The sequence below is a fragment of the Grus americana genome, chromosome 3, assembly GCF_028858705.1.
Source record: "Grus americana isolate bGruAme1 chromosome 3, bGruAme1.mat, whole genome shotgun sequence".
Lineage (NCBI taxonomy): Eukaryota > Metazoa > Chordata > Aves > Gruiformes > Gruidae > Grus > Grus americana.
The window spans coordinates 10,446,382-10,462,406 of NC_072854.1; the positions used below are offsets into that span (position 1 = coordinate 10,446,382).

Genomic DNA, 16,025 nt, shown 5'->3' on the forward strand with positions numbered 1-16,025 from the left:
GTCTTTCTTGAACTGGGGAGCCCCGAAATGGACACAGAACTCCAGATGTGGCCTCACCCAGGGCAGAGTAGAGGGGAAGGATAACCTCCCTCGACCTGCTGGCCACGCTCTTCTTAATGCACCCCAGGATACCATTGGCCTTCTTGGCCACAAGGGCACATTGCTGGCTCATGGAGAGCTTGTTGTCCACCAGGACTCCCAGGTCCTTCTCTGCAGTGCTGCTTCTCAGCAGGTCAGCCCCTAACCTGTCCTGGTGCTTGGGGTTGTTCTTCCTAGGTGCAGGAATTAAAATTATTGGATTTCATATGGTTCCTCTCTGCCCAACTCTCTAGTCTGCCCAGGTCTCACTGAATGGCAGTGCAGCCTTCTGGTGTGTCAGCCACTCCTCCAGCTTTGCATCATCAGCAAACTTGCTGAGGGTACACTCTCTCCCTTCATCCAGGTCACTGATGAATATGTTGAATAAGACCATCCCCAGTACTGACCCCTGGGGCACAGCACTAGCTACAAACCTCCAACTAGAGTCTATGCCACTTATGACAACCTTCTGAGCTCTACCATTACCTTAAGGAACAATGTGTTATTCTCCAGGACTAACTGTGTGTTATTCCTGGAGAAACTCATATGGCACATGCCTCAGGCTGATGGTGCAAGATAATTAAAATACCAGTGAAGCGTGTTTGCCCTTGCAAAACTGGGTGATACTATTTCAGATCACGTGTGAAGTGAGTATTACTAAGGGAAACACTCAAGGCAGACTTTGCAGGAGTACTGCCTGCTAGTCAGGCAAAGCGAGGAAAATAGAATTTTTGGAGAGTGAAAGTGGGTTTTGGGGTCCTACACTGATTTTTGCAACCTAGCCTTCTTTGTTTTGTAAGCTCAGCAAATCATCAAGATAATGGAAATAGCAAGATTTTCTCTGTGTTGCTTGGACAGACATTATTGCTACAATGATTCCATCCAGAGGCTCAGACTGAATGTGGAGCCCTTTCAGGTAGAAGTCCACACTTAAGTGCACACTTTTTTCCTGAAGGTCTTGTTATTGACTTCATTTTCTCAACTACCAGATCTTCAAGTAGATTCATAGAATCATTTAGGTTGGAAAACACCTTTAAGATCATCAAGTCCAACCGTTAACCTAACACTACAAAGTCCGCCACTAAACCATGTCCCTAAGCACCACATCCACACCTCCATGGATGGTGACTCAACCACTTCCCTGGGCAGCCTGTTGTAAACCTTGATAACCCTTTCAGTGAAGAAAATTTTCCTAATATCCAGTCTAAACCTCCCCTGGCACAACTTGAGGCCATTTCCTCTTGTCCTATCACTTGTTACTTGGGAGAAGAGACCAACCCCCACCTAGCTACAGCCTCCTTTCAGGTAGTTGTAGAGTACCTGAGCTTTGCTTCCTCTCATTGTTTATGAAGTCTTTACCAATGCAAGGCTACTTCATTGTTTTATTCCGAATTCCTCTTTTTATCTTATTTTTTCCTGCGATGCCAGAGAGGTGTACTTCACCTGGGAGGGCTGAGCCCAGCTATGTTGACAACCACTGTGGTGGCTTGTCTTTGCTGTGGAGTTACTCTGGAATGCCCAGAGACCTCAGCACTCCTGGAAGAGTAACATGTTCAGGGATTCCCACTACACTGGTGTTACTGGGGTTTTTTGGTACCGGTTTGCTTGTATGTAGTCCTAACTATTTCAGGATAAGTTCAGTGATTCTTCCTTAAAAAGCTGTGGTAGAGCTGATTCATTTGGGAATTACTGGAAGAGGGGAGAGTTGCTGGAAGATTTTGAAGGGCTGCCAGTACTGAAATTATTTATTTTGCAACTGTAGACGTGCACACCTAGACGTAAAATGACTTTGAAACTGGGAAAAAAATGAGTAAAACCTAGATAAAAGCCTACCTTCTGGTAAAGTTAGGGCATACCGTTGTTTTCTTGTGCTCTGTAGTTACTTGTCTCATAGAGGGTATTGTGCAAAGTAAAATGGTATGCTGAGTGGGATTCCTGCTGTGTTGGAATGACCAAGTCAACTACATGAGCATGGTGTTACAGGTCTTTTTCTTCAAAATAATTAGATCTGCTGAAAAGTAGTCCGTAATAGTCCAAGTAGTGTACTGCCATCAAAGGTGTAGCCTAGTTGTGAAAAAGTCTGAGACTAAAGATGTCATAATGAGTTTTGTACTTGTTCTTATATCAAGATACATCTTACAGAGCAGTCAGCCTCAGCAAGGAAATCCTTCCAGTTTTGTTTGCGTGGGCAAGTGAAGAAGAGAATTCACAGAGAATTCAATTTTGTCTACAAAACAAGAAACGTAACATGAACAATCAGCTTCCCATAGGCTCAGACCTCTGTGCTTTTGCTCCTTGAGGTCACTGTGCAATGGAAATTTACATCTGCTCCTATACAGTGATGGTTCTCTAACCTCTACCTTGCCAAGTTTTTTTATTTTGTTTTACTTTTTTTAGTAATATGATATTGAAAATTCTTATAAATTGCACTTTCTGTAGTTATTCAGCTTACTGACTATAAAATGCAGTCATTCAAATATAGAAAAATTTTCCATCTATGTTAGCCGAAGAGGGTAGATTTAGATTAGTATTAGGAAGAAATTCTGCTCTATGAGGGCAGTGAGGCACTGGAACAGGCTGCCCAGAGAGGCTGTGGATGCCCCCTCCCTGGAAGTGTTCAAGGCCAGGTTGGATGGGGCTTTGGGCACCCTGGTCTAGTGGAGGGTGTCCCTGCCCATGGCAGGGGGGTTGGAACTAGATGATCTTTGAGGTCCCTTCCAACCCAAACCATTCTATGGTTCTATGTAAAACACCCATTTTAATTTGCTTTATGCGCGTTAAAGGGATTCCAGAGGTGTAGATTGGTGTAGGACTGCATAATGAAACACTGTTTAAAGGTGTTTGCCTTGCCAAAATTGGAAACAACCCACAAAATTCTCCTTCAAAGTTTGTAATGTTATATCATCATACCTTGGTAATAGTTACTGTAATCAGTTAGAGGGAAGCAAGACTGGGAATGCAAAATAAAAAGAAGTCTCTTACAGATATCTTAATTTAATAAGTTCAGTGCATTCCTGTATGTTTTTAATGACAAATACTGAACACCAAATTTTTATGTTTATTAGTTCATTCTGTCAGACTATGCTTGTACTAATTTAATTACAATACAGCTTCCTTCAAAAAACAGATTAGGTGTTAAACAAGTGTCCCAGCAATAGGTATGTAGATAGCAAAGGAAATCAGTAGTTCAATTTGTAAATTAAGGTCTCATTATTTTTATAATAAAGAAAATAATGTGTATGACCACTTCAGTATCTTGAGTAAATGGTAATTTATTTGTGGAGGATACCTTTACAAAAAGTAATTACTCCAATAACACTAATGAGTGGTGTGTTTATCTTAAAAGTTGCATGAACAGTTCCTGAGGGTACTAGGGCCAGATTAAGGTCTAAGGGTTAATCTAAAACACAGTGCTTTAAGACCTGGTTCCCGGTGTCAGGAGGAGTTCTTCAGTATTTATTGGACATTCTTTCACGGTTTCCATCCCATTTCATTGACATTTTATCGCTTGCTGATACAAATTATCCAGGGTTCAATAATCAAATGAAAGATTGAGTGAAGCATTCAGGCTTTAAGCAGTATATCATTAGGGGATGTATTTTCTAACACATTTGCCTGTAATAGACCCACAAACCTGAAAGTTCAGTTTTTAAGCTTCTATTTAAACACGTTCTATTTAAACATTTTCAGATGGCATTATTTAATGGTGAGGAATTACTGTGTTTTGCTATTAGAACAAAAACAATCAAATGATTTATTTATTTTCCAGAATTAGACTTCTGACTATGCATGCCAGTTTAACAGGCAATCCTTCTAAGTAATTTAATTGTGGGGTTGCTTTCTGCTTGTCAGTACCTGAAGGCAAAGACAAAACTTTCTATGGGTTGCTCCATCTGAACAATAGTTGCTCAGTCACAACTACTGCTCCTACTACCAGTGTTTGTATGTATTTGTAGTGGGAAAAGGAGGTGGAGCATAAAGTCTAAAACACTTGGGCCTATACGTAAGGCCCTCTACCCTTATGGTATTTGATGGAGATGCAGTGGACTTAACATGACCCTGAGCTAGCTCTTCTGAACTACTTGGTTGGCCCTACTTGATGCTTTGTGCCTTCCCTTTTCATGTGCTTTGATGTCATCACTGACCTTTCAATATCTTCTCCCTCATTGCTTTTCTTTCTCTTGATACTTTCTTGTAATGTTATTGCATTTTCATGTGTTTAAACTTGTTTTTTCGCCTCACTGTTAACATTAAGCAGTATGGTGATGTGTCATGCAGCTGAAATGAGCAGCATCTTCAGAGGAAAAGGTGAATCTTGTTCCAGTCCCTTGGTTCAGTCTCCAGATGCTTACTTGTCCTTATCCTGTAAATGGCCTGGTTCTGAAAATTCTTGACCATGAGAGTTCATATGCTAGGTTCATTAGAGTTTGTCCTTAGGTATCTTGGTACACCTCCTAGAGTAAATGACCTGGGGAAGAAGAAGATACAGTGCAAGTAGGGCAGTGGTTTTTACCTCCCTTTCCTTCACGGCGTGTAATTACAAGTCACCTTTTCACACAGTCCTTTACTTATTCACAAGTAATTTGGAGGCCTTGTGCCTGAGCGGATCTTGAGACAGACTTTAAAGTCACTCCATGACAAGTGGACAAGTGTCCATATGTACTCGGCTCAAATGTTCAGTCACCTGTTGTGACCAGGGTAGCTGGAAGTTTGGACGCACAAGCACACCCTTGTGAAATTAGGGAAGTGCGAAGGCATGCAGAAATTATATGCACAAATTTGAGGGTAGTGTTGGTAGTGTATCTTTTTGAATCATTCAGTAAAAAGGAGTCTGTGATTTTTTGGAGATTTTTTAATGAAAGGTTAAATTTTATGAATCTCCAGTCTAAAGTCTGCTCATATAACTGATACGCTTTTTTTTCTGCCTAAGAATTTCCCGTGCACACACAGCAGAAAAACAAACACACAATTCTCTGTTATTTCCCTGAAAACCAAAGTCCGCTTTCCTAGCAAGATTAACTTGTCGACTAATCATAGAGCAAACACTTTATTTTAATCTATCATTGTTTTCTGACTGTGGGTTTAGCAGAGGTCAGAAAAAGAGACTCATTAAAGTGATTGTGCATTTGTTTTTCCGAAAGCACATCAGAAGATTAATACTTTGCCAAAGACAATAAAGAAATACAGTATTTCTTTTAATACACTTCAGCTAAATAAAGTCTTAAAATCACATGGCTTGGCCCAGATGGGGTGTTTGCAGCATAAAGTACAAGTCATATAATTTCTACTATCTCAAAACTGCTTAAATGAGCTCTCCTTCAGCCATGCCATTTATTCCACACCTGAGGTGAAGTAACTCCGGTCCCTTCTCTGATGTACAGCCATCGGTGAGCTGACTGCCAGTGTGTCTGTGCAAGTCTGTTTGCTTATATAAAGAACCCATTTAAGCTTATCCACCCAAGAAATTCATGTTGATTTTGGATAATCCCTAGGCGATTTTATTCTGTAAAATAAATAAATAGATCTTCCAAACGTGTGACGCAGCCCAGCTCTCACATATTTTGGACTGTTAGAACTGTAGCATTTGTGTTGGAGAACCATGAAGTGACACGAGGCATGGGCAAATTTATATTTGTCCAGAAATAAAATGGGATGCGTATTTCAGTATAGGGTTACGTGACGTTGGAGTTTTACCTGACCGAGAGCGCAAGGTCGGTTTGCGACAAGGAGAGTTTTGCCTGTGGATTGCCAGACCCCACACCGCACTCTCATCCTCCAGTCTGGCTTCTCTAGGAGTAGTGCCAATGTGATTTGGTTTGGCAGCAAACCAGTATTTCAGAAGAAAAGGAAAAGTTGTATTAAACAGCTGAAACAATTCTCTGGGGTCAGCATTGGCTGTCAGGACTTGCTTTCAGTCGAAGAGAGATTGTGTGTGTGTGTGTGTAAGACAGGCCAGTAGACGTGGGAATCTGAGCATCCTTGCTCTGGGTGGTGCTGAGCGGGGCTGCGCAGAGGATGCTTTGGCCCAGTGCAGTAGAACGGGTCTCTGTGATCATCATCAATCATAACTAACCCATCCAATTACAAATCGCTTCGGCAAGCTCTGCTCTCCCCTGCTCCCTTAAGGAAACACCAGGGCATGGACTTGAGTATGCTCAAGTCCTAAATTCAAGTCTGGGCAAATGTGAGGAGGAAAAAGCCCTTATTTTGACTCCACTCTTAATCTCCACTGTACGATGCATATCCTTCCTCAGGGTTCTTGCTTTGGCAGCAAAACTGGTTCTGAATAGGCACATCTCTGCTGAAATCAGCAATAGCTATAAATGTTGCCCTGAATCTCTGCACTACTATTTATTAACTAAATATTAAATTAGATATCTAATGTCTTGACTAACTGAAATAATGAATTACCTGTATTTATCTAACATAGTTATCTACCCTAACTTGGAAAATGTTGAGACTGGGCTAGGCTATATTGCTGTGTTATTTAGTAATTGCATTGCAGCAATGTTCAGCATCTCTTGGAGCAGATATTGAATTCATGTAGTGAAAAGCAGCCATTAATCTGGGCAAGTCTGATTTTCTGTCATCTAAATTGATAATGGAATCATAAGGTTGGCTTCAAAATCATGAGATTGTATGGGCAATACAAATAAAATTTTATGTCGTGTTTCAGGATTTGTTTCTGAGGTCTTGTGAACCATGAGAGGTTCTCTAGTTTTATACACCTCCTTTTTTCTTGCTCTCACCTGAAAGTTAATTGAAATTCTTGTAAAATCACATTAAAAGACGTGCTGATAAATCACTGGAGATGTCAGTGTCTGAGAAAAACAGCATGGAAATTATAGCAAATGTTTACGAGGGAAAATTGATATGCTCAATCCAAAACATGGCAATATACATATATTCAACATAACATACTCTTTCACTTGTTGCTGTATCCAGTGGGCCATCATATTTCTAGTGTTCTGTGTTATATATGTGTTAAATATACACCCTTAATTAGACTTGTGATTTAGACAGCCCACTCCTGCATGTGGTTAAGCTGCTGCGTAAATAAATAAGAAGTAGGAAAGACAGTTTTTGCTAGAAATAGAAACTAAGTTTAAAAACAATGTTTTGGCCTTAGGCTTTTATTTAGGGTGTCAGAAAACAGAATAAACTCTTTATTTTCCATTACTTGTAGAAACCCTAATAGGCAAAATACTACTTCTCGTCTAATTTTGCATTCCTTGAGTGTGTTTTAGTAAACCCCTTTTTCATTTAAACTACTATAAATTACACTGGGATATGAACATTAGTAGTTTTAGTAGAAATATTGGTTTAAGTGAAGAACTTCTTTGTTGTGACCTCTGTGGTAATAATTTAAGCTCAGAAAAAAGGCATCAGAACACGTTCTTTAGCAGTTATTTTGCTTTGGAAGGTTACGTTTCATACAGATGATCAAAAAAGCAATATAGTGCCAGCCCACTTAGGCTACAAATTAATACTGTCAGAGTCCAACCCCTGATAACTTCACTACAGTAGCATTAGTAGATTCTAGCGTTTGAGGTTACTGACCAATTGCTATCAAATTTACCACATGCATGTTAAAAAACCAGTCAGCCTTCATAATTTGAAGGACAAAAGCAGAAAGGCTTCAGTTATCACTGTGTCCAAGCAGGCGCAAAACCAACTGCATCTGAAATGGGTCTGCGCCGCTCGCTAACTTTCTCATATCGTAGTCTTTAATGTGCGTATATTTGCGGTGTCTCTGCCTGATGGATACTTTCTTCCACATCTCTCTTTCACATGGAGAACTGATGCAGAGGGCATCAAAGTAAACTAAGTGGGAAGTTAAACACCTAATACTTTCTGGACTGGTTAGGGCTGTGTGTGTGCTACCTCTGTTAGCTGCTCCTGAATTGTTAGAGGTGGGTGGCTTTTGCCAGGAATCTGTGTGCTGTCTGTAGGACCATTGCTCAGTAATGAGTTGAGCCCCATCATGTATCTGAACCTTGCTGCAAGGAGATTTAGCCCAGGTGGCTAAGAAAGGCAACAGCATCCTGGCTTGTATTAGACATAGTGTGGCCAGCAGGACTAGGGCAGTGATTGTCCCCCTGTACTCAGCACTGCTGAGGCTGCATCTCGAGTACTGGGTTCAGTTTTGGGCCCCTCACTACAGGAAAGACATTGAGGTGCTGGAGCGTGTCCAAAGAAGGGCAATGAAACTGGTGAAGGATTTAGATTACAAGTCTTACGAGGAGTGGCTGAGGGAACTGAGGTTGTTTAGCCTGGAGAAGAGGAGGCTGAGGGGAGATCTTATCGCTCTCTACAACTACCTGAAAGGAGGTTGTAGCCAGGTGGGGGTCAGTCTTCTCCCAAGTAATGTGTGATGGGACCAGAGGAAACAGCTTCAACTTGTGACAGGGGAGGTTTAGATTGGATATTAGAAAAAAATTCTTCACCAAAAGTGTTATCAAGCACTGGAACAGGCTGCCCAGGGAAATAGTGGAGTCACCATCCCTGGAGGTATCTAAAAGATGTGTAGCTTAGGGACGTGGTTTAGTGGTGGACTTGGCGGTGCTAGGTCAAGGGTTGGACTTGGTGATCTTAAAGGTCTTTTTCAACCAAAATGATTCTATGAAAGCTGCACTGCAAGTCAACATATAAGGAGTGTAAAAGAGCAGGGGTTTAAACTGGAATATGAAATTGAGCCCTGAAGTAATAGCATGGATTTAAGAAATTAAGTGATATTAGTACCAGTACGTCTCTTTCAGACAAGCTGTAGGCATCAGTTCCTTCATGCTTTCTGCCTCTTTTCTTTCATTTGTTTTTTTCAGTATTTCTTCTTACAGTCTTTTCCATTGAGTAGTGCAGCTTAAATTGGAGTGGTGTGTCCTTAATATATCTTTTAGTTTAGTGGGTAGAGCACATTTCTGACAGATGGAAGAGCTGTGAACCCCCTTAGACTGGGGGACTTGAGAGCCACATCAGCCACTTCATAAGCAAGAGTTAAAGATGCCCAAATTGCTGTAAATTGTTACAGGTACCAAATCATCCATATCTTCTTGACTGGCCAGGAAGTGAGTAGTGAAGTCCTCATCATAAGTGATTGCCCAAGCTCCTCCAGGAGGTCCCTGGCAGAACAGGAATGAAATTGCACAATAACCGAGAACCATGAAGCTCTAACGTGATCCTCCTCTTTGTAGCTGGATGGAGAATAAGAACCTGCCTAAATAGGGGTAGTTGATGTAAGTGCTAGTCCATGTTGAGACATATGCATTTCATATTTTTTCCTTATTCCATAGGACTTCTTTGTGTGTCTTTATTTTAAGACAGAAGATTTTGAATATCTGAAGATCTCTGGTGCATGATAACATATACGATAGCTTGTCTTGAGTGAAGGGGCTCCTGTTCCTGGGCAGTATTGCTATTGTAGGTCCTGATCTCTCAATGTAAATTTGGATTGATTTAGGCTGATCCAATGCCTTGAGTTTGGTCTTGTCCTGAGTGAAGGCGAACACAATGCTAGATGATGTGCCGTGAAGCTCCATGTGTTTATGTATCCTTCCCTGTTCCCCAGCTACACATAAGGCTCAACATCCTGTACATGTGATTCATCAGTCTATGTGATTCATCAGTGGTAACTTAAAATTAAATTTTTAAGTTTGGAGTTGTTTTGTTTTGGTTTTTTTTTAATTAATAAGTTTGTTTATTTCAGAGTTTTCCAAAGAAGTGAAAAAAATTGAGATACTTGAAATTTCTATCATTAAAACAAAGGACTTTTTCTATGTTTCAGACACAGATATTAAGGAGCTAGAGGATGTTTTTGGACTCAACGGACAAGTAGAGCATAAGCTGAACTTCCTCAAAAAGAATGTATCAAAAGATATAAAGCTGGTACTGATTGCTCATTCTATTGGTTGCTACATCACACTGGAGATGATGAAGCGAGCATCAGAACTTCAGGTACGTTAACCTTATGGAATGGGAGTTACATTACTAGCAAAGCAGTGCGCATGCTTAGCCTGTGGGTAATGTCATGTCTTTCATGTGGAAGCTACATTCTGCTATACACAAACTTTCAATCCTAGTTCTCATTAAAATGAAATAAAAACATTAATGACTAATCCTAATGTATAATAAAGTAATTTGATGTAAAATAAAGTTCTTGCTCTGAATTTGGACCTTTAAATGCCCCTGTAATATAAATGATTAATAATGGTGATAAATATATATAGGACTTTCTTGTTGTCTTCTTGTCTTTAAATAATTTATAAAAAGATTGCTAGATATTTGGCCATTATGTGACTATACCAAAAATTAAGACTGGTTATGATTTTAGTAGCAGCTTCTTATCTCAAGGCAAGCAGATTGCTGGCTTTACATGGGAAAATGTATGGAAAAGAATAGTAATACAAATTGTGAAGATTACTTTTATGAAGGACATTATTTTTGAAATGTAATACATATGTAATACATATATCATTGCTTTTGCAACTCAGTCTTGGTTTGTGTAACTCGATGAGAGTGAGAGGTGCTACTGCATGTTCTTGTGTATCTGAACATTTTTCTTTGTTGCTGTGAAGCAATAGGAAGGCTGAGGCAGGATTGTATCCTTGCAACCCTAGAAATGGCAAACTGTTAGTGCTTAGAAATAACTCTGCTAGCAGGTGATGAATGAAGAATTCTGAATTTTTTATTCTTAAACATTCGCTCTTGGTAAATCATTGCCTCTTCCTTTACATTATAAAATTTTCAGTGGAAGGAAGTGCAGTGTCAGCATAAAGTCTGTGTTTAATATATGCATGGGTAGGTTCTTCCACTTCTTCATAACCATTTCTACTGCACGTCTTAACTTTTTTTTTCCTTTAAAGGAAACAGCGACTAAAAATGTGAAACATGAAGTTAACCTGATATATTTCCACAGGCGTATTTCACTTTGTGATTATAAACAAGGGCATTTTTTGCAGACAACTTTTATTACTGTTTTATCTTTTCAAGAGGGAGCGTTCTAGAAAATATCAGATGCAGTAATTTGTCAAAAAATATCAACTTTTCTTTGGTCAACATCTGTACAGTCTTTATTACACAAATTATTTTATCTGTTTTCAATTAAACTATGAATTGTTGAGTAATTCTTTTACACCTGGCTCACTGGATGCTGGCAGCATGCTATTCATCAGTGTTTTGAAATGTAGGTATCTACGGGACACTCTTAGACTGCATGGTGCACTGTGTGCCTGAAGTTAATATATGACAAGCTACATTTAAGATGCATTTAACAATAGAAAATATTTGTGTTAGCCAGAGTGTTGTGCAACCTTTGTCCTTTTGCCAAAAATAAGTTAACTGTTAGCTTTTATAACATATGAAGTGTGATAATAAGAAACTTGTGTTTCCATCTCTCCCTTTATTTTTACTGGAATATTTCATTCCCACAAGATTTTGAGCACATATGTGTATTTTAGTAGCTAGATAATTTGATTTTATTTTTGTGTCGTTCTTATGTGATATTCTTTTATTACATGAGTTTTGGTTTTTGTCTTAAATGCTCTGCTTTGAGAGCCTTTGATTGCTTACAGTTTATTATTCTGAGCCAGGGGTTAACATGTATTTATTCTTCAAATAATTCAGTAAATGTTTATATTTGGAGTGTATGTTTAGCTGATTTTATTTTTGTTACCCGATTTAAAGCTTTTTCATAACCTAACCAAACATCGACTCGATTGACCCTCTCTTGGACAATGATGAGGGAACCTGATGAACTTAAGCTAGCATGCATGAAAAGGAGAAAGTACCATCTCTTTATCTGTCCTCCTTGGTTGCTCTTCAGCTATCAGTTTTGATTGCTGCTCATTTCTTCAGCCCTTGTGCTCTGCAGGTTAATGGGGTACTGTGGTGGGTTTTTGTCTCAAACTTCTGTGAAGTAATGCTTTCTTATTTCATTAAAAGAGAAATTAAATAGGAATTGCTAGTTTACCTCAGGATAAATTCAGATTTGGACTACATGCCTATTTTCCTATTGACTCGCAGGGAGGCTTCTGTTAACGGTCTCTTCAGGAGACTCCTTAACACAAACTTAGTCTTAGGGTGATGCCTTTAACTAAGTCTAATTAGTAGAGAAGGGCCACACAGGTGACATCCATACTTGTAACTAAGTGGGGCTACTGCCTGGATTTGAGTACTGGCCCAGCTACGCAGGGATGTTTTTGGACGAGTCCCTAAGAGACTTTTTGGCCCAAAGCAGCCAGTGACTCCCAGGAACACCCTGGCCTGGTTCTGGGCTTGCAGAGGCCCAGGACCATTCCCAATAGTTAATTTGGATGCAGACATCCTGGGTTTAGGCAGGAGGAAATTCAGCCGCATGGATACAGACCATCCTATGCCATCGTGTTCCATGGCAGGACAGGGAATAGTTCCTGGCCACTTGGTTTGCTGGCACACCGTGTAACTGTGGACACTTCTCAGCTGCCATGGTGGGCATCAAATCTTAACAAGATTCACCTCTTTGTGGGAAGTGAAGCACACAGAGTTTGTCAGATTGCCCTAAAACTTTGACCCTGAGAAGGAAAAATGTTAATCAGCCTCGCTCTGTGGTGATGGAAAAATGCAGTAATGTATGGCTTACTTGATACTTAGTCTTTACCTCATAATCTTCTTCGCTCTTCATTTAGCAGAACTAAAAAATGAAGCTGAGTGACAAAATGATTTTCTCAGTTGTTGGAGCTTGAACCTAACTCATAAATATGCTACATCCTCCAGGCATTCTCTTCTAAAATACAAAATCCTTACTTGGAGGATTTCCGTGTACTTTGCTGGTGACACTACTGAGTCTTTTCTAAAACACTCAGTTTGATCGTTAATTTAATCAAAAGATTGACACATTTCCTTGCTAATGAAATTCAATCTGTTACAGGATTAGTCTTTCATTTGCAATGATGCTTTTGAAATGCCAGTACCTTTGTGGTAATAACTTAACACTTAATGAGTGAAACCATCATAGAATGTAAACATTGGTCTTCCTGTAATCTGTAATTGAGAAGGAAGAGTTTAAAACCTCTGACTATGTGTCATTTTACGCAAATAAAATTTCTGTAATATTTAGTTTAAAACCACTCATTGCTGCTATGCCCTGGTGGTGCCAAAGAATATTGTGTATTGCTAAAACTTGGTTTATTTTATAAATAATAGCTAACAAAACCTAAGTTGGAATAGTTGTGTATAAAACAAGTTCATACCTTGGAAACTTTGTCACATCATTTCTGTGCACACATTTGTGTGCATCTGCCTTACCTTTCCTTCACTGTGTTCTCTTCCAAACAGAAATCTGTTGTTCTGTACTTTCTTTTGAGAAATCTGATAAGCATAACAAAATAACATAGTTTGCATTTAACAATTCCACACATTTCTACAGTAGCATAACCATATTTTCATGTTTTTTCTTTTGTCTGTATACGAATTGCATTCAGGTCTTTCACTTGAGGAGCTACAACTTGTTCAGGATCTGGTAATGTATGTAGCTTAGAAGGTTTCTGCAATGTGTCTTATTCTTCATAAATCAGTACTGACTTTCACCCATAAGGAGGCCATCTGCTAACCAAGATTTCTTGAGTTCAGCAAACATTTATTCATTGCTGACTATTCTAAATTATTTTACGATGTATAAAAATGTTGGTGCTATTCATTCCCCTTTATAAATAAATTAAACATCCCTAACAGGAGGTACTGGGCATTTTTGGTAACCTTTTGAACTACTGAAATTGGCTATATATCCCTGCTGTTGGTTTTCTGTCTGTTTAGCCAGTTTCTAATTCTCATATAAAAATGTTTCTCTCACCCATTATTAGTATTATTAGTTGTCACAGGGACTGAATGACCTCAATGGGAAGCATTTTGTTGGAGCTTTTTGAAGGTAAATATTTTAGATGATGCTCCTATATGTGCAAGGTACCTTTTATTCTTTTTTAAATTTTTCAAAATCCTTAGTTAAAAGAGTGAAGGAGTTCATCTATAAAATACTACTATTGTTACTTTTGATGTTAGAAAAAGCCAGAAACATATTTTATCATTCTTTTTTAAATTTAGCTGTTAATAAATTAGTCTTCTGTTGTGTCATTTCAGATTTTCCCTTGTTGGATTTTAGTAATGGGTTCTTTTATTACCCTTGGTGCTCCCCTAAATCACACCTTTAGCGTGACATATGCAGTCCTCAGTTTGTGGTTTAATGCCTGAACCAAAAGGCCACGTTCCATCTGTTGTGAACAGCTTGCTTAGAAACGTTGATGGCCTACAGGTACACAACAGAATGACAGATGTCACAACTCTGTTAGCTTTTTTCCTTTAGCTTTTTTCCCTTTTGTCTGGAAATCTGCTTCTTCCTGATTACCTGCAGCCTTTTACAACACATCTTAGTAGGAGAAGACATCTCTGCACATGGCCCTTCTCACGAAGACATTGATTGGGATATGAAATTTCAGAAACGCTCTTCTCTTTGCCATCTTTTGGCCAGGGATTTTCTTTTTTTCAGTGTGTGTGAAAGTTACCTGTATATATAGAATTAGTTTGCTTTAAAAGAAGCTTTAGCAAAACAGTGAAAAATAGAAATAGAAGAAGATAGTTTGCATTGCAATGTCTTTGTATGCTACATAAAATGCAATAAATACTTATTCACTTACAGAAGAAAAGAAAGAAAATACATAGACTACTTAAAAAAGGATCCTTATGTGGCCTCCCTCTCTCTGTAAGACGGAATGTGACATTTAAAGCAAATTAGCTATTCCTGAATAAGTAATGTAAAAACATTCTGATTCTAAACCAAATGTCTTTTTCTGATATAGCTTAATTTATGTTCAAAATAAGTTAAGGTAATGGTTTTGAATGTATTCTAGATTCGTTCTGGAATCTAGAGAGTGTTCACACATGAAGGTATTCAGGAATATTCCCATGTTCAGATATTCTTTACTCAGGCTTCAACTTATCAAGTCTCTTGGTCAACATCATTTCTGTAAGTTATCAAAGCTTTTCCAAAATTTACTGGCAAAGATAATCTTATTTTTGAAATGCAGTTTCCCAAAGACAGAAGCTTCAAGTAGGTGGTTCGTTGGTAGTTTTTTCTTTCTTAAAGCTGTTGATTCTCTCAAGAGCTGAATTGCACAAGGATAGAATTTTATTTTGCCAGTTTTGGCAAATGCAGAATTGGCCATCATAGCACAGAGATCCCACCTGCTAAATGAGTTGTTTTTCACATCTTTTTGTGTGCTGAAAATAGTTACTTATGGGGAGGGCGGAAGGGGTATGTAAATTGTTTTGCAGTGGTTTAAAATCTCACTTGGACAAATATTGGATTCTCTCACTGCTGCCTTTCTGCTTTGAAAAAAAGTTGGTTCTTTTGTCTCTGGTTAACACTTAGTTCCTTTCTGTTGAACTACTTGGAAATCTCCCCCCTAATTTAGTGAAAGTAGGACTAGGCCATAAGAGAGAAACATGTCAGAATTCCTCTGCAAAGTGATTTATTGTGATACAGAATTCAATGCAGTGACCCTTTATGTTAGTAATTAATTTCACTTATGTTGAAAGCTTCATTATGAACTTGGGAAGCACTTTCATAATGTTAGCAAAGAGAAAAGTCGCCATGATTTTAAATACGGGTATTTCTACACGAAAACAAAATTCTTTAGCATAGAATAACTGGAAATCCACAGGGATGATGAGACTATGGGATTAAGAGAGGGAGATTTTTTAACTGTACAGGAACTGCTAAGCATGCCTGACCTCTGAGATCTTTTCAGCAGCATGAATGGATGAGGGAAAGACTGTGCGAAGGTTTCTGTTTTGCTGAGATTAGAATCTGTATGTGTAATCCAAGGCTGGTGGTGTCATCATTACAGAAAACATCTTCTGAAAGGACACTAATTTAGCAGGTTCTGACGTCCTTAGAAGTTCTAGTGCATTTTGGAAGTAGA

General features: G+C 38.8%; 1 protein-coding gene across 4 annotated transcripts in view; it reads left to right on the forward strand.

Annotated features, from left to right (window-relative positions):
• The window catches only part of LDAH (lipid droplet associated hydrolase), a 130,618-nt gene that overhangs the window by 51,521 nt on the left and 63,072 nt on the right, over window positions 1-16,025 (forward strand). For all 4 annotated transcript variants that reach the window (XR_008576546.1, XM_054821795.1, XM_054821794.1 and 1 more), the window contains one exon: window positions 9,860-10,029. Coding sequence is in view for 3 of the 4 variants with exons in the window: in XM_054821795.1 (XP_054677770.1) it covers window positions 9,860-10,029 (170 nt within the window). In the remaining variant the exon portion in view is untranslated. The remainder of the gene's footprint in view (window positions 1-9,859; window positions 10,030-16,025) is intronic.